Genomic DNA, 18,544 nt, shown 5'->3' with positions numbered 1-18,544 from the left:
TTATATTGCAACAGGTTGGTTTGACCGTGTGCATCTGTGTTTGACTGCTGAGTGGAAGAGGAGGAAAAAACCATCTGTGATTCCAGGTTGAGGGCCAGCTCAGTGTGGTGATGCCGCTCGGCATGGTCACATGGGGTCAACTTCTCCTCATCCTCCACAAAAAGGTCCGCTTCGCTCTGTATTAGCAGCTAGAGACAGGAAGAGAAGAGAGACCACAAAAAATTTGAGAAAACTGAAAAACATGGTATAATTAAGAGAAACAAGAAATGGAAGGAATGTACATCAAAAGACAACAAAAAAACAGCAGGAGGGACAAAAAGAGAAAGTGTACACAAAGATGTAATGTTAGAAAAGAGAAAAGAAATACGAGAAGGGGACGTGGACAGTGACATGGAAAGAAAAAGGGACAAGTGGAATTATTGCTTCGGGGCTATATGCCTCCACCAATCAGTCAAATTTATGGGGATGGTACAGACTTTAGGATACAGTGACTTTGGACCTTTTGACAACCAAAATCTAATCTTTTCATCCTTGAATCCAAGTGGACATTTGTGCAAAAGTTGAAGAAATTCCCTCAAGATCAAATCAAATTTCTAGGTGTCATAGTTGATGACAAATTTTCCTGGAAATCTCATATCAAACATATTCAGCATAAAATAGCAAAAAAAAATTTCGATATTGGCAAGGGTTAGATATATTTTGGACAGGAGAGCACTACGGATTCTGTATTCTTCATTGATCTTACCATACTTAGAGTATGGCGTTGAAAACTGGGGAAATACATACAAAAGCTCACTTCAACCATTGTATATATTACAAAAAAGAGCGATAAGAACTGTGCATAAGATGGGGTATAGGGATCACACCAATGCAGCTTTCATACAGTCTAAATTGTTAAAATTTTTGGATATAGTGGGATATAAGACTGCTGTGTTTATGTATAAAGCCAGGAACAATTTATTACCTGGTGGAATTCAAAAACTATTTAATGAAAGGGAAGGGGGATACAATCTAAGGGGTCAGTTAAATTTAAAAATTCATGCTATACGTCCAACCAAAAAAAGATTTTGTATTTCCATAAGTGGGGTAAAACTATGGAATAATTTAAGTGTGGACATAAAAAATAGTAATAGAATTGACGAGTTTAAACATAAATATAAAGGTATGTAGAGATATTGCTTAGGACTTAAAAGTTGTAAGATGATGTCATGGGGTAGGACTAGATAAGTCTAACTTCTTCCTACTTCGTTCAAGCATGTACTAGGTATAAGTAAATTGATATTGGATTATTATTGTTGGATATGTGTGAAATTACATGTGTTGACATATCAACTGTTTTACATGCTTGAATGAATAAATCAAATCAAATCAAATCAAATGTTTCTGAGATGTCATGTTCACAAGAATGGAATGAACATAGAACCAGGAAACATAATGCCTCCAGCTACAGCTATCGCCACCATGAAAGAAAGTCACTTTTGGCTTTTCCTGTTTAGGGGTCGCCACAGCGAATCGCCACACTGATGACTCGCATGTTGACATTTGGCATGTGTTTTACGCCGGATGCCCTTCCTGACGCAACCCTGATTTGAACCTGGGCCACAGCGGCGAGAGTGCTGCACCTTAACCACTAGCCTACCAGGGACGACTAAAGCTATCGCCACCATGGAGGCATAAAAATGACAAGAAGAGGGAAGGCAGGAAGTGAGAATGAGCAAATACAACAGGAGTCAAAAGAAGGCTTAATAAAATGGAGAAGATTTAAAACATCGCAACAGAGGTGCAAACAGACTGTTTATAAAAGACAAATAGATGAGGAACAAAGAGATGGAACATAGAGGTGAAGAGAAATGTGTTCAAACTTTTTATCTTACAGGATATTACCAGGGTTATTTTTTCCCCCAGGCTGTCTATATCAGAGATGAACTCAATTTTCCTTTAATTCAGGAAGTGCATTTTCTTTCTAATTCAAAATCTTTATAAACAAGGGGAAAAGCGTTACTTGGATCTGACAGTAATGAAAACACAAAGCAGATGCTCCTGATGTGGGAAGAGATGCAATAATGTCTGTGGATTTACCGGCTGTAAAAGCTTTTTCAAATCCAATCTGAACAAACAAACGGATCTGCTCCACACAAATGACAGCTCATCCTAATGTCAGTGTGAGTGCTGTGCGCACACTTCCTCTCACCTCCACACAGCTCTTCATGCCTGCAGCAGCAGCGTAGTGCAGACAGGTGCTGTGGTGGTTGTCGGTGGCATTGACATTAGCCTTTTCGTACTGGCCTCCCTCCAGCCTGGCCCCGGTCCAGCTCAGGATCATCTGGCCCACAAATACATGCACCCAAAACATTATTTGTAAGTCAACAGCAGTCACTTTATGCATTTTTTCATACTAGCATGTACTCTAAATGTCAACACTACGCTAGAATTGTTGTGTCTATGTACCTGCAGGCAGTCCGCACGGCGTAGCTCATCCCTCTGTGGTCGGGCCAGTCGTGGTGACAGCGCTCCCTCTGGCAGCAGCAAGATCTGCGGGCCTTGGCACAGCACATGGAGGCACGTCTCATTGTGCACATTACGCTTGTTGGGGTTCCCCTCTTTGCTGAACAGGAAGGACCTACATGGTACAAGCAAAAGAGAAGGGACTAAACACAACAGTAGAAGCAATAAGGACAAAACAAGTTCAGAAGAGATCAGAAGTCAGGTGGAAGGAAGAATGAAATGACAGCAGCAGAAAGAAGGATTGAGTCAGAGGCTGAAAGGGAAGGTGGAGGGGCGAGAGATGTGAAGGAAGGAGATGACTGTGAGTAAGAAGAAAGGTAGAGATATGGAGGAGAAGAAAGATAGGGTAATCTCAGCTATTTCTGTTTAACATCTCTGGGATAATGGCTATGCTGGCTGACAGGTGTGTGTGGGGAACACACACACACACACACACTCACTCACTCACTCACTCACTCACTCACTCACTCACTCACTCACTCACTCAGATAGTGATGGATCCAGTTGCACTGGAAGCATGGGTGTGGTTGCAGTAGTGTTTGGTAAATAGTTTTTCTCAAAACCTCCATTTACTGATTCACATTCTATCCTTTGTTCTGTTTTTTTCTTCCAGTTTCTTGCTGCAGTCCCATCATTTTGAAAACTTGCATCTCTCAGTTTCTATACTTGACTTTTTCTTCATATAATGTCCACTTGAATAGTCCTCCACCAGTCTTCCATTTGACATAATTTTCTACATCATCCTATGGCAGCTGCATAGATGCATGCAACTGTACGATCACCTGTGTATCATGAATAGCCGTTCCTTTTGAAAAGACCTCTTATTAATGCAAATTCAACCAAAAGGAGACAATCACAAGATTCGTTTCCACCGTTTCCACTGACTTATTACATACAATGTTGTAAAACATCTGCTTTGCAATTTGGACACAGTAGTAGCCACTACTGAATTTGTGTTTGAATGTTTCCTTATTGTGCAGCCTTTCAGCCCTGCTCTTCCACTTTTGACCTTCTTATCCTGTCAGTCACAAGCCCCTGCAGCCTCCCCCTAATGACAGTGAACTGACAATTCACCCGCATAGCAATAATCAGTAATTACTCAACCACCTCCACACAAACACCCACATACAAAGACCAACGTTCAGGATGGATGACCCCAATATCACTATACTAGAAGCAACATGCTAGGGGATGTCACATTTTGGTGCAATTGTCAAGCACCAAACCGAATTAAGACCATATAGTCATTTGACAATTGGGAAACCTCAGGGAATATGTACACACAACATTTAAAAGAAAACTAAAAACAGAAGTTGTTGACAGATGCATTTGATTTCTATCTTGGCTTCTTTAAATTACAGAAACTGAGTTGTTCATACTGAGCAACAAGGCCACAGTTGTTATTTACATATTTCTAAAGCCGTGTAATCACAGTTGTTTTTGAAGAAGAAAGGTCACACTTCCTGAACTGTGCCCGTTTTTCCAGTAATAGGTCTTCTTCTGATTTCCCCGTTTGCACATCTCACGGGATTACTTGCCAATCCAACCCACGGAGATGACAAGAGGACGACGAATAAACATGAAGCAGATACATGTTATAAATAATCTGAAAAACAGACTGCATCTAGCAGCCTACGCTCGTTCTCCATGAGTCTTTATTTTGTCTGAGATTTCTCGGTCGTCTATCTGCTTCCCTCTGTTCAACCAAGCTGTTGGAACAAAAAAGAATTTCCTCTGATACTTATCAGGAGCAGAGTGCTGCATTCAGCACGCCTCTCTGGTCCATTATAGGTTAGTAGGAAGGGACACAAATAGCACACCAATTGATTCTTTGTGTTATATTCACAAACTCAGACACATTAAGCAGTTTTAGAGTCACAGTAACCCCCCCTCCTGAAAACACACATGTGCACACATGCACATGTACAGATAAATGACTGGCCTTTTTAAACTGCTTCCGGTGACCTTCGCATCCTTCCCCAAAAACGGCAAAGGCAGAGGGGGAGAATGCAAGGAGGAGGAGGTGAGAATGGCTATTGAGTCACAGAATCAGCTGTCTCATTCATGGCCAGCAGCCTGATTATCCCTACAGGGGGTAAAAAGAGACACTGGTGTGTCTCTTTTTTACTCTCTGTATGTTTTTTAATTTCCCCCCTTTCTTTTAGTCTCACTGACTCCCCTTTATTGTTTCTCTTAAGACATTATCCTAGGGAGGGTGTGCTGCTGTGCATGTTTTCACAGTTCCCAGAATGCAATTCAGTGTTTAATTAGACCCTCTGTGTCTCCTAAGTGAACAGACCTTTTGCTACATGCCAAATTTGTAACATACTGTAGGCTTTCTGTTAAATTTTCAGTCTGAACAGTCTGATTTGAGGTAACTCTGTTTGAATCCATCCATTACACTGCTTAACCTGAAGAGGGTTGCTGGGGGCTGGAGCCAATCCCAGCTGACATGAGTACACCCTGAACTGGTCACCAGTCTATTACAGGAACCCTGTTTACACTGCAGAGTAAATTTCTAAGGCTTTAGAAAGTTCCCTCCAGGGCTCTATATGTGACAGACCTCTGTAAGTTGCCTTACTTGTCTTGAAAACTCAGTTATGAAAAGTGTGATTCTCAAATCTGACATACTACTAATTGTTATTCAATTTAAGGCTGTGTGTGTGTGTGTGCGTGCGCACGCACACACACGCACACACACAGCAGCACAGCAGCCATTGTACTGGAGTCAAACTCCTCATGTGTTGAACACACCTGGCCAGAAAACTTGATTCTGATTAATATGACTCAGTGCCTTTGTAACTGTATTAGATAACTGCATTACAAACTGCAGCCTTGAAAATGACTGCCAAATTTAACTGACTTCTCAAAAAACAAACAAGCAAATATTATACATACATATGTGTGTGTTACCTGAGCAGACGTGTCATGGCATGGCGGCAGACATAGTGCAGGGCTGTGTTGTGCTGGTACTGCTCTCCATATGATGCGTTCGGGTCCAGGCCATCCCTGAACTGAGGGTTGCCCTCATAGAGCTGCCACGCCAGGGCCTCGTCGCCACTCACCAGGGCTTTGCGGAACTTGGTGGCTGTGTTGCCCATGGCTTTGAGCTTTTAAAAAAAGCTGCCTAAAGGGAGCTGTGGCAGATGCCCGTCTGCCTGCCTACGCCTCCGTCCTCCTCCTCTTCCTCCTCCTCTTCCTCCTCCCCTGTTCACCACAGGTCACAACTTAGAGCACCATGGTTCAGTGTTTTCCTGCAATGCAAGTAGGAAAGAGGGGAAGACTGATTAGAGGAAAAGAATGGTGGAAACAGAGACATCAGAAGAGGAAAGAATTACTATGAGTGGAAAAATGGATGGTGAAGGAAAGTGGAAAGACAGAAGAAGTTGGGGGAGAGAGGCTAAATCAATCATCCATCTATCGATCAGCTGATGCGCTGCAGTAAGGAGGTTATCTTACCAAGAACAGAGGGGAAGATGGAGGGATGGACACAAGAAGATAGAAAGACAGAGAGATCATTTTAAAGAGGGCAAGCAGGCAAGAGGCGAAGGTTAATGATATCCAAGCCATAGATTTGTTAGTCGGTTGATGAAAGGGTCAATATTACCACAGCTGGCCACTGCGAGTCCAGTTAGGTTGTATTTGTGAAGAATTTGCATATATTAGGCTGTTTACATTATTGTCTGCTACTGGAGATATGAAAGTCTGGCTGTGTGTGTGTGTGTGTGTGTGTGTGTGTGTGTGTGTGTGAAACCATGCAGCACTAATACTCTGGGTCAAAACCAGTTCTGCTTTGCCTCTCAGACACTAAACCACAGAATCAAGAGGCTCAGAGCTATGGATGCTACAGCTGAGATTTATCCCCCAGCAACACCTTATACAGTAGACCTCCAGTGGATTCCAGAGTTATGGTGATTTCATTTTCTTTCTTATTTTCCTATGAATTTTAAACTTACTTCACTAGTATGACAAGTATTTTCTATATCACAACACACTACTAAGTCATGCATTGCAAAAAGTAATAACAGTGCGATGAAAGGGAAGAAATATGGGAAACACACACACACACAGGTTGTTGTCACATGTTGTACATAATCACTCTTTATCAATGTGTTCTGCTTCTTTTACTTAAAGTCTTACCAAACTCTCCCACACACAAACACACTATTACATCCTGCAATGAGTGGAGTCTGTACATGTGTGTGTGTGTTGGGCCATTGAGAGTATCATTACAGTCTTCACTCTATGGCCATCTGTCTGGCCCTCACAAAGAGCCTCTTTTAGCTGGGCTACAGTTGGCCACTGGCTGAGCTCTGGAACATTTGAATAACGTGGTTGGCTGCTTCCCTTCTTGTGCCTCCCACTTCTACACAATGACAGAGAGGGACACAGACAGGGAAAACACACACTGACAGACAGAAACATATGGGCCACAGAGAGGTGAATAATAGCCAAGATTTTGAAAAGTTCAGCTCCTGCAATGCATGCAGGAGACCAGACCTTGTTTGCATATCTGGAGAGGTGGTGGTGGGGTAAACCTATTAACTACAGTCAATAGGTCAGTCTGCTTGGGTCTCTGTTCTGTACACACTGGTTTACTTTGAGTTCACCTCACTCTTCTGTGTATATCTGCCAGCCTCTCTCCGTCTCATACTAAATAAGAACGGGAAGTATTGTTATGGAGGAACTTTGGAATTCCAGAGATCATAAGTCCTGCTGTTTGCACTTGGCAGTTACAGTGCAATTATCTACTTTTACAAAAGCTCTTTGAGCCTACACATCATTCAGAATGATGCCGAAGATGCATTTCACTCCTCATTGGCTGGACACTTGTATTATTAATCTTAAACCCAGCCAGGATCAGAGGCGCACTTATGAATTACATTGTTACACTCATACCACAGGTCTACACAGTAGAGGCCTCTAGTACATATGGTATTCCTCATATTTAGCTATGTATTTATCAAAACTTAATGACTCATGAGCTCAGGAACCCAAATCACATGAATCGTATGTGATTATCCCCACTTACAAGGTGTCATGGCAATCTTGGTTTCTCAAAAACCCAGCCAGAAATACACACATGATGACAAAAACAAGCATCACAATTGCAATTTATTATGATATTTTGGGTGCGACTGGGGTTTGAGCTAAAATGACAAATTAATTACTTGTCAGAAAATTAACCTGCAAATATTAAATATTGTTCTATCAAAAAAGACCATACAGGCCGAAGCTTTTCTGCATTTCATCGCTGGAAGGTGAATATGTTTAGGGTTTGGATGGTTGGTGGAATAAAATAAGATGTTTTAGGCCCTCCCTTTTTGACAAATTGATTTAGTCAAATCAGTGTCTCTACTAACAAATAATTTCAGTATCAATACATCTATAATATGTTACCAAAGTGTGTATATGATGCACTGATTATAAAAAGAATTGTTGAAAACACACATTAGCGGCAGTCTGCCATATCAAGATATTAATATCATACCATTATGCATCTGAAACAAATTCCAGGTCTACCTTCCAGCACCTTAAAAGTAAAATCCACAGTTACTACTCTGATATTATCACAGACACTCACTGTAGTGTCACTGCAGTTATCAACACTAACTCTCAGCTAAATAAACTTACTGTAAGCGAATGCACATCGACATAAATAACCTAAACCAAAACTAAAAGTGGATCATGCTCCCCCGTAAATTGCAGGGGGAAAAGTCAAGTAGTTAAAGGAGACATAGAACTTGCGAGATAGAAAGACTGCATAATGAGGTACAGTACAACCACTTCGGCATTTAAGATACCAAAATTAGCTAGGTCACCGTGTATGAGCTAAATATTCAGGTCAGACCTCGTGTGGTTATCCCTGAAATAGTGTGTCAGCATGAAATGGAGCACAAAACAAACAGCAGCCGACTTCTGTCTGCATGCTTCTGTCCGAGTGGCCCCTCGGTTAAAGCTCCTTTGTTCAACACACTGACAGTCGGGGTGAATTACTAACCCTACTGGAAAAGGGAGTGCTTAGGTATAGGCTGTCCGAAATTCTACCGACAAATCACTTAAACATAGGTAGCAATGTTTTATCTCAGTTGTGACAGCGCCACGGGAAAATGTTAACACCCAAAGCAGCAGCATACCTACCTGCCGTAAGCGAAGCTAGCAAACCGTCTTTCTCTCAGGTTTATGTTAGCGCGTTATGTTAGCCTCAACTACCTAACGCCGCCGTCTTACTTACACGGTCGTTTCACTTGCTCATTAGCCGTACATTCAGAAACTTGCGTAAACCGAACGCCATCATGTCAACAGTGTCATTTGCATCCCCGGCTGTTTTTCCGCTGGACCATCCTCTCTGGCACAGGACCTGACGAGGATGATATTCTACTGAAAGCGGAGGGGCGAGACCGGCTGGATCGCTTCAATATCTTGTTGCTACTGCCAAAAACAAAAGACCACTGCGCATGTTCGGCACCAACTGCCACACGTAGGGCTCTCACCTGATTGGTCGGTTGTCTGTGTTCGCTGGTTGGTTGTATACGGAGTCCCAAAGTGTTCAATAGCAAACAAATGGGAGCATTATAAAATAATCATACGAATAATTTGTAAAAAAAAAAACAAAAAAAAAAAAAACAAGCCAACTAAAACAATTTATAAATAATTGCGTAAAATTATTAAAAGCAGAATCAGCTTTACTGGACAAGTATGTTTAAACACAAGGAATTTGACTATGGTACAGATGCTCTCAAAGTACTTTGTATAGCAAAAAGAAAATAAAAATAAAAAGGTGTGCAATAGAATAATATGTATAACTCAACTTAACCTATTTCATAATGGCAATTTTGTTGGATATCTTATTTCATTATGGGCATTTTTATTTAAAAATACACTTTAAAACTTTTTTATTTTATATTAGTGTTTTCCCAAAGCCTTGGCCACTGTTAACCAGGATTTTAAATATTGTAGCTGGCCAAGGTGGAGATCTTTTTAATGGGATATATTAACCCATAACTGCCTATAGGCCGATCATCTGTTTTGCATGTCAAATGTTTATCTGCCAAGTAACCTAGGTTACATCACTTAAATGTAGTGGAGTAAAACAATCTGTGCAGTAGACATATAAAGTAGAATAAAATAGGAGGAATAAGTCCAATTGTGCTCATTTACATTTCACCAGTTGTTGGTCTAATGTGAAATCAGCAATAACAATTAACCCAAAAGCAAAATATGGTCAAGCTGTACACTTTGCCACCACGGAAATAGAATACAAAAAGATACAAAGTGATATATTTACTGTAATAAAATTATTGGTTGTCCTGATAATATATAATATTCATATACAACTTTAACATATACAACAGCATAACTAGCTATCTTCAAAATATTAAGAATAAAGGCTATGTGCAAATTGGAAAGGGACATCTTGAGGAACCAGCACTCAATCAGATGTCAATCTACCAAAACTGTTCTAATCTCACACTCACAGAGTTTTGTTTTGATTCATTGTAGGTAACTTACATTGATTTAAATTCATTTCCTGGATACTGAGAAATCTAAACCCTGTTGTCCCCATAAAATTCTGTAGTGAAGTGGTGGACCAGCATTTGGTCCCCACAAGTAGGCTTATTCCCCACACTGTGAGTGTGTAAACGGTCCCCACAGTGCCCACCAACACCCCTTCTATTCGACATCCTTACAGCAAATGCCCAGCTGGCAGGCCTCACACAGGCCAGCCTCATGAGGTTTGGTCAACACCTTGTTACGGACTTCTGATTTGTCATCATAGTCATCCTGTTCCCCATAACAATTCTTTCGAATTTTGGCAAACAACCTGAGCAAAGCACGTTTCACTTCCACCTCGAAAAAACCAGGGCGATAATACTTATTGTTATATTCATTGCTGCAACGGTGACAAGACTGTCCAAAGGGCCGCATGATCACTGTCCCCTGGTCCTTCTTTAGCCGGTAATGGAATAACACCGTCACCTTGACTGAAGACCAACGTCTGGAGCAGGTATTACACTGGAAACTGTGGTGAAATTAAAAGACAAGCCATGAAAAGAGGTACACAGGTATTCTCAGGTCTATGGCTTTTGAAATTTGCTTTCTCCTTTGCAACTGAACAAGGTCAGTTATTCCAAAATTTTGTTGGTTAAATTATAATCAAGACAACTTGTGCCCTCTTCAACCAGGATGCAGTAACATGTTTCTCCACAGAATGACACTGTTATTACGCTATTACTACCAACCCTGCTTCCTGTCACACCATAATTTCATCACATGACAAGCAATTGAATTGAAGTTGAGTCTGAGAAAGTATAACAATGTAGTCTGTGTATTTAGCCATTATACATACCCTCCACGGGCACAGTGGCTGTGGACCTTCCATCCTGTCTTCCTCTTTTCCTTGGTGACTTCATTAGTCAAATTGTAGTCAAAGTGTAGGGTCCACTGGTCTTCATAGTCCAGCTCGTTGTACAGCAACTCATCAAAGATTTCCTGCCACAACTTAGGACACCAAACTGCAAGGAAGAAAAAAAATGCAAACCATGTAGTTTTACAGGTACCAGATCCGCACACCCAAATCTTGTGCTCGTTTCCAGCCATTTAATGTTTAATATTGGTACATCTAGATTAGCTTTGCACCGACCATAACTCCAAATAGCCTGTATTTATTTCAGAACGATAAAACCCGATATCACAAGGAGCGCCTCCTCCTGGAAACAAGAGGATGGCTCGTGAATGCGCACAACTTCTATTGCCGGCCAGGAAACCAGAGCAACACATTAAAAAGACTTTGGCAAATAAGCTACGCTTTCGACAGTGACAATACCTCAAATCCTACCTGACATGCTTGAGCCAGAATATGAACGTGAACAGCACGACGAATTAATCTGAATTGCATAATACAGACATAGTAACTTCTCCAGCCTTACAGCAATTCTCTCCAACGTTACAGAAACAATTAACAGACATCTAACATGCGTGGGTTTTTAAAACTTACCGTTTAGTTACACCCAGTAGTGGAAACATCAATCCTTTTCAAGTAAAAAGCACAGACTTCAGACTTTTACTTTTACATTTACATAGGTTTCAATCAACTCGTTATGGTACTTGCAATCAGAAACTTCTGAGACTACCTACTAGATGCAATCTGTTATTCACCCTTTTCTCTTTAATTCAGCCTTTAGTTGAACGTGGTGCTTCTTAATCTTAATAATTATTTAATTAATGATAGGTCTTTCTTTGTGTGTCCCCACACACTTAAAAATCCACAACAGTTATCCCACGAGTAAATCAGGAAACTATCATCTGTTTAGCCGCTTGTAAAGTCCTGCATCTAGCCAAATTAAAATGCATTTAAACTAGTACACAAAAGGTAGTCTATGTGTACCTGTTGATTTGACCATGGTGCTCGGTGAACAAATAGGATCTATGTGAAGAGCTTCTGACAAACGAGACAAAACGCTGCAATTAAACGACGTTTGTGTACCGAAAGCTGCTCTGAGCACAGCGTCACTATCTGTCACAGCAGCTGTTTCTCAGCAAATCGAAAGTTAAAGTTTCATTTTCCGTGTAGTCAATGCATTGCATAGGCCTTTGGAAAGGAGATGCCTAGTGGTGCCTGCAGGTGGCAGTATCTTACATTGAGCAACAAGTTTTCTAAAACAAAAATTCAGAGTTCATTTTTGACATCCCAAGTTGAAAATACATGTTGCATTGCAAAGGTTGTGATGCATATAAACTGCTATAGGTGTGTTTTATCTTATATATTTACTGTTCAGTTACTTGTGAATGGCTGCATAGACCAAACTGTCAAGTCAATATCTGACTATAAAATATAATTTAATATAACAATAATACATGTAAAGACATATGTAAAAATGTGATTGTTTTCCTTCAACCTCCAGACAGTTGGTTCAAACATTTTTTTTTTTTACCTCTAATTTAATTTAATTTTTCCGATCATAAAGTTGATCAAATATTTTACTGGTCTATCTGTCATTAATTAGCTAATTTTAGTGTTCAGCTTCTTCCAACCCATTTTTTTCTATTATTAGACATTAGAATAATTTGTCTTTTTCATATTTTATCCAAACAACATTTCTAGTTTCCTCATGCCTGGTGCAGTTTTCGTTTTGTTTACAGCAAATTTCAGCTCAAACTGCAGTTGAGTTCAGTTCAGCTCTGTACAGCAGGGGGAAGCATAAGACAGCATTTTGTTTTCACAGCTCACATTTTCAGTGAATTTAATTGCAGTGCCGCTGAACACAAGGGTAGCATTTCTTGGTACACAGTGGAAGGAATTATTTTAAGAGAAAATGGAGAGAAAGTGCCATCCTTTAGGGGCATCCTGATGACCTGATGAGCTAAAAGTTAGATGCACTTTGTTGCCAGAGGTGAAGGAATATCAAAACTAGATTGCACACAAATAAAAATGTCATCTTTATCTTATCCTTATAGCTTATTGCCATATGAGTAAAATAAATAAATAAACAAATAAATAAAACTAAAATTATATGGAGGTTGAAATAGTATAATTGATAATAAACCAGCTGCTTGCTCAGTTACCAAGCTGACAACAAACCAAATCATTAATAGAAAAAGTTTGACCACTTTCATTTTCTGTACTAAATGTGGCTTTGTTGTCCTGAGATATGTTCATTTATAGCAAAAGACAGTTTATGGTGCTACTGAAATGTAATGTGTAACAGTGAAATGTGTTTTTAATATTTATTCTATGGTCATTGATAGGCTATAAATGGGGTGGACAAAATATTAGAAATACCTGTCAGTAGGCTATTTGACAGCAAAGTACACTGTGTTGAGGGGTAGTGAACTACATCTAACTAAAATAGTAGTTTGACCACATTTTGCAGTAGCTTTCTGGTGGTTCAACCTACAGTATATTCTTATTTGCATAATGACTCAAATTACATTTTTGCCAAAAGGACTGCTTTTTTAATGTTTATTTTACCATTGTGGAGCCGCCTGTTGGATAAGAGCTCTGCAAGACAGCTCATGTGTCATATAAACAAAAGATTCTGCTCTGACAAGTAAAAGCAAAGGCCCATTAGACCAGTGTCTTAAAGGTGCAAGTTGAAGACTTAGTTAAGATTGTGCAAGTAAAATGGTATAAAACTGATAAGCAAGACAACAGGTCCATTTCGGTCATAAGGGCTCAACAGGTGTGAGATAGCAAGATATTATATTTTTTTACTGTTTTAGTTGTTGTCAGATACTGTATCTCCAGATTTGTATACAACATAAATACAACATTCCTTGCAGTTTTCACCTTGTGAAAAGGCCACTGTGGATTGTTTTATTTAAGACAGGTTTACGTCTCAGGTAATATACTCAACCAAGTGACTTTTCTGCTGGAATGTGAATTTCTTGTATTATATTTTGTTATAATTTTATATCACATATACACTGTCCATTTGATCCCCTGTGTGTGTGTGTGTGTGAAGTAGAATTACTTTTTAAAGCTCACTTTCATTCACCAAACAGATTTTTCCCTAGAGTAGCTTTGTTAGCTTAGTTCTTCTTCTTCCAGTGTGATGTAATTGGTAGCTTGCAAAGCTACACGTTACTACATCCTTTAAGTTGAATCAACACCTCTCTAAAACAGTTTCAATAAAAACGGAACATTTATTGCATGAATGCTGGATTAGACTGCTTTCATTTTTACTACTGCTACTGTGAGGATAATTATATCCATTTCTATCTAAAAATAAAAATCACCCTAACACTACCAGAATGTTACAGGGTTAATTTTGAAAGAATAAAGATGTATCCTGTTCTGAACCTTTAAACACATTGTTCCTTATCAAAAAGACGGCCCCATCATGCTGCGGTTTAACTGCTTTGTCAGTGTGTTCTCTTTTCCCATCCACTTGCTGACCTACAGTTCCTTCATTCAGCCCGCATTTGAGATTCTTGGAAAATAAAAGCCTGCAAGTTGTTGATGTAAACACTAATCAGTGTCACCTTACTGAAGTCACTGAACACACCCGCCATGGCTAGTGAAGGGTAAACAAAGCTCTAGTACCAAGGTAAAAATCAAGCCTTCACCAAGGCCAAGTAATGTGTGACAACCTGCTGAAACTCTGACATGGGGATTTTTGTAGCTATAGTTTTAAAAGAATCGATAGTTTAAAGGTACAAATCTTTTTGTAAATATGCTCCTGAAACATTTGTTATTTGCTGCTTCAAGCTACAAGTCTTATTAGTAGAAATAACAGTCATAGCCATAATTTGTACCAGCAACAGCATGATGGTGTCAAGATGGTTTGATAGACCTGGCTTAGATCTCTTTAAAGGTAAGCATGGTGTTTCCGGAATAGTCGTTACTGTCATTTCATGAGTGGTAATAATAGCATCAGGATGACAACACCTGTCACAGGTATGCAGTGACGCCATTCTCTCATTCTCTCTCTCTCTCTCTCTCACACACACACACACACACACACTGTGCCCCTTACTTACTGTAAATGAAAAACCTTGAATACACTGTGGGGCTCTTCTTCTACTGTGCCTTGGCTGTTTATGGTTCATAAGGATGCCTAACCCATTGCTAAAAGGTTATTATAAAGCCTGTCAGAGATTCCTGACAAGGTCTCAAGAAACACACACGCACACAAACACATACACACACTTGATAACACTATGATACAATGCATGTCAGGTTCTGAAGACATTTAGAAGTAACTGACGGTGATTATATAAGTGTCATATGTCGTAACAACAGTGACAATTATGTATTCAGGTTTCTTAGATACACTTAAACATTGTAACATATTGTTTTACTCTTTAAGGATCATGTGTCTTTCTTCCTCATTAGCAGCTAGTGATGCGAATTATTTTGCTCATGAGGCCAATTAAAGACACTTAATCGAAACATCATTATGTGATGGGTGGCAGTGGGAATGTAGTGTTGTCTCACTGGCATGACAGTCTGTGTACACACATATACAACAAAACCACAACACTTACATCCATCCAATGCCTGCGTTACCTTAAGGTGGACCTGTGTGCACCTTTCCTCCTGGCACAGTGGTGTAAAGCTGACCTCAGCGCCCCAGGCTCCAGAACGTCACCTTATACTCAGGTGTGACATTACAGCGTGAAGAAAAGCATGCTGGGAAAGCTCAGAAGGCCACAGAGATGCAAGCTTCGGACAGCAGGTAGAGACGGACAGACAAGAACACACTCACCATAACAGTAACCTCTTTTTGTTACTTTTCTACCCCACCTACGCAAATCTCCATTGATCCCAGTAAATGGTGATTAAATCTTCCCTGGAACAAAAGCTGCACTAGTTATGGATATGCACCAAGTGAATTCAGATGGAGGGATGGAGGGAAAATATACACAAATAGTGTTGAAATATAAAAGTCAAAAGCACCCTGAGCATAGCCTGAAATATAAATGAAACAAGAACAAGCCGCAACCTGATTCCTGATACTTGTTTGCAGAATCCCCCTGCTTTTGTTAAATTTGTATCATATCTCTTTGAAAACACACAAATACCAGAGGGAGAAAATATGTTTAACATCTATCATAATACACTCAGTATTCAGTTTATAGGTTACACTTGGGTGAAACTAGTGTGATATGATCCTACCTTTCAGAGGATTGTAATTCAGATTGTGTTGAAACTGAAGCGTTGATTCAACCTTACAATCATTTTGCAGTTATTGGAGCTGTTGAATTGAATCATGTTTTACTGTCAGTTGTTTCAAATGTTTTCATTCCTCACTGATATAAAAGGGGTGGACAACATATTAGAAACACCTCTAATAACATTATACTCTTTATGATTTTGATTAGCCCTCATTAGTTCTACTTATATACAATAAGTTGTATATAATATGAGAATTATGCTATAAGTCTGACACTATACACAATGTTGACAGTTGCACCACATGACTTTCCTCAACATATGTTACATATTAAGCTCCAGATCAAATGGAGTGCACAGTGAGATTCCAAAGGGAAATGTGAGCTTCTACAGTATCATCACAACTGTAGCTCTGTGTCCTGAAGAATACTGTGCTAAAAGCTCCAGAACAGCTACTAATGGACCTTGTGGTGACACTGTGTGCCAAATCTTTTTTACTCATTAAAGTCCTTCTAATATTATGTTCTAGGATAACATTTAAATTCCATATCAATTAATAACATTTCTTTTCTACCTGTTTATATTTCATTTTTGCTATTTTATAATAAAGTATTATCACACAGGAATAGCTCAACATTTTAGGCACCACATTATTCTTTTAACAGACCCTGATTTGTTGGACTATTTCTTGCAGCATGTTTCTAGTCTCCACTCATTTTGTGGAAAAATCACTGCCTCTTTTCCACACTGGTTTTTGTGCAGATTAAACACATCAAATATAGCGAGATTTAGAATAAACTGACTGTTATCGTTAGACAGAGCCAGGCTAGGTGTCTCCTCTTGGTTCTTGTCTACCCAAAATGTTGAACCATTTCTTTAACACAGTTTTCTTAACTGCAGAACATATTTCTAGATAACAAATTCCAGGAAAACCCTGAATAAAAAGGAGAAACATTACAAATATCAGATGACTGTACACAGCTAATGAGGCGTCACTGACTGATTGGGAAAATCATACAGTATATTATGAACCCAATGAGCTCCCATGTGAGATTCTGAACCATGGTGTTAGACAGTTAACAAGAAGATCTGAGGCTGTTCTGGACACTTGTGATAGCCCTTCACGCTCACTACATAGCTACAGTTGGGCTCTACATGTATATAACTGTTAGTAATGGCAATGAGGTGTTCCGGTGCTCCACAGTACAGGCATGACCCGGTGCGAATACGGCGGGCCCATTCCTCGGGGTCTAGACGGGCATGTCCCAGTTCCATGGGTTCCTCCGTTCTGTGGGTGGTGCAGAGATGAGAGTCCCCCATGCGGAGAGGTACCCGGGCTTCGGCAGGTAGAGTAGTCATGACGCGGGTCCGGGGGGCTGACTGCTGCCCTGCTGTTTGTCTATGCGTATGGCCAAGTCTACCAGGGAGCGGAGTGAAGGGGGCTTGTCACGAGTGTTCAATTCCGCCTTGATGTTGTCATTGAGGCCGTGTCAGAAGGCCGCACGTAGCGCGCGGTCCTCCAAGCCGGCCTCCGTTGCAAGAACCCGGAAGTCAATGGAGTAATCCAAGACATGACGACCCCCTGGCGGATAGTCATAAGCTCCCTGGCAGCTTGGCCCTGATGAGATGACGGTGAGAAAACTGTCTGTAATTCCTCCAGGAACTCGTGGATGGTGGTGCCGATGATCATGCCACTGGTGTCCGCAGCCTCGGCCCAAGTAAGTGCTTTCCCTCGCAGCCGGCTGATTATATAACTGGTCTTCTCTCTGTCTGTGCGAAATGTCCGTGGTTGCTGATCGAACACCCGGCGGCACTGCAGCAGAAAACCCCGGCACTTGTCCACGCTGCCATCAAACGTGTCTGTTTCTGGAATAGGTGGATCTCGGCGGGGACTGGCAGAACGGGGAGCTGAAAGTGGATCTGGGGTGGCAGCGTGACCATGCTGTGACAGGAGGAGTGAGGTGAGTTGGGCTACTTGTTGGGTTAATGAGGATATGTCTTGTTGTTGCTGCTGCAGTGCCTGAGCCATTCTGTCCATTTGGGCGGTGATGTGTGCAGGAGCAGAGGCGCTACTTGCACCGGAGCCAGCAGGGTCCATATTGGCTAGTTCTTTCTGTTAGAAACGCTCGACACACAGATGAACGAGCAGAGTAAACAACAGACCCAGGCGGCTGGCTTCGGTGCAAGCAGTGGGATTTATTTACAGTGCCAACAGTGCGAAAATATTTACAAGAATTGTAGAGTGGAGAAAAGACCGGGTGTCGATCAGCGGTGGCAGGAGTAGCAGTCAATGGAGTGAGGATGGGCCGGGCTGCGGGTATTAGAGTCACTCCTGGACTGGTCGGCTTGGAGATGAGGATGGCTGAGGAGGGAATATCAGAGAGACAGATTACTGGAGACTGTGCATCGACCTGTGAAGGC

The 18,544-nt window shown here is 40.7% G+C and overlaps 3 protein-coding genes across 3 annotated transcripts in view; 1 reads left to right on the top strand and 2 right to left on the bottom strand.

The window, feature by feature from the left end:
• LOC109963910 (ankyrin repeat and IBR domain-containing protein 1-like) overlaps positions 1-9,106 on the bottom strand; it is a 23,630-nt gene extending 14,524 nt beyond the window's left edge. Inside the window, exons 1-5 of the mRNA XM_020606839.1 lie at positions 8,741-9,106; positions 5,419-5,759; positions 2,449-2,620; positions 2,192-2,323; positions 5-188 (exon numbers count right to left, since the gene is read on the bottom strand). Of these exons, the coding sequence (XP_020462495.1) occupies positions 5-188; positions 2,192-2,323; positions 2,449-2,620; positions 5,419-5,606 (676 nt within the window). The 5' untranslated portion in view covers positions 5,607-5,759; positions 8,741-9,106. The remainder of the gene's footprint in view (positions 1-4; positions 189-2,191; positions 2,324-2,448; positions 2,621-5,418; positions 5,760-8,740) is intronic.
• A 278-nt stretch (positions 9,107-9,384) lies between these two features.
• LOC109963899 (receptor-transporting protein 3-like) lies at positions 9,385-12,033 on the bottom strand. Its single transcript, XM_020606816.1, has 3 exons — positions 11,894-12,033; positions 10,856-11,021; positions 9,385-10,528 (listed from the first exon to the last, which is right to left on the bottom strand). The coding sequence occupies exons 1-3, from the start codon at positions 11,907-11,909 to the stop codon at positions 10,180-10,182; spliced, it is 531 nt and encodes a 176-aa protein (XP_020462472.1). The 5' UTR covers positions 11,910-12,033; the 3' UTR covers positions 9,385-10,179.
• Positions 12,034-18,040: 6,007 nt separating this feature from the next.
• The window catches only part of fam83hb (family with sequence similarity 83 member Hb), a 16,153-nt gene continuing 15,649 nt past the window's right edge, over positions 18,041-18,544 (top strand). Inside the window, exon 1 of the mRNA XM_020606869.1 lies at positions 18,041-18,084. The gene's annotated coding sequence lies outside the window, so the exon portion shown is untranslated. The remainder of the gene's footprint in view (positions 18,085-18,544) is intronic.

The sequence above is a fragment of the Monopterus albus genome, unplaced genomic scaffold (assembly GCF_001952655.1).
Source record: "Monopterus albus unplaced genomic scaffold, M_albus_1.0 scaffold82.1, whole genome shotgun sequence".
Lineage (NCBI taxonomy): Eukaryota > Metazoa > Chordata > Actinopteri > Synbranchiformes > Synbranchidae > Monopterus > Monopterus albus.
The sequence above is the reverse complement of the archived record's forward strand: the minus strand, read 5'-3'. Positions and strand labels throughout refer to the sequence as shown.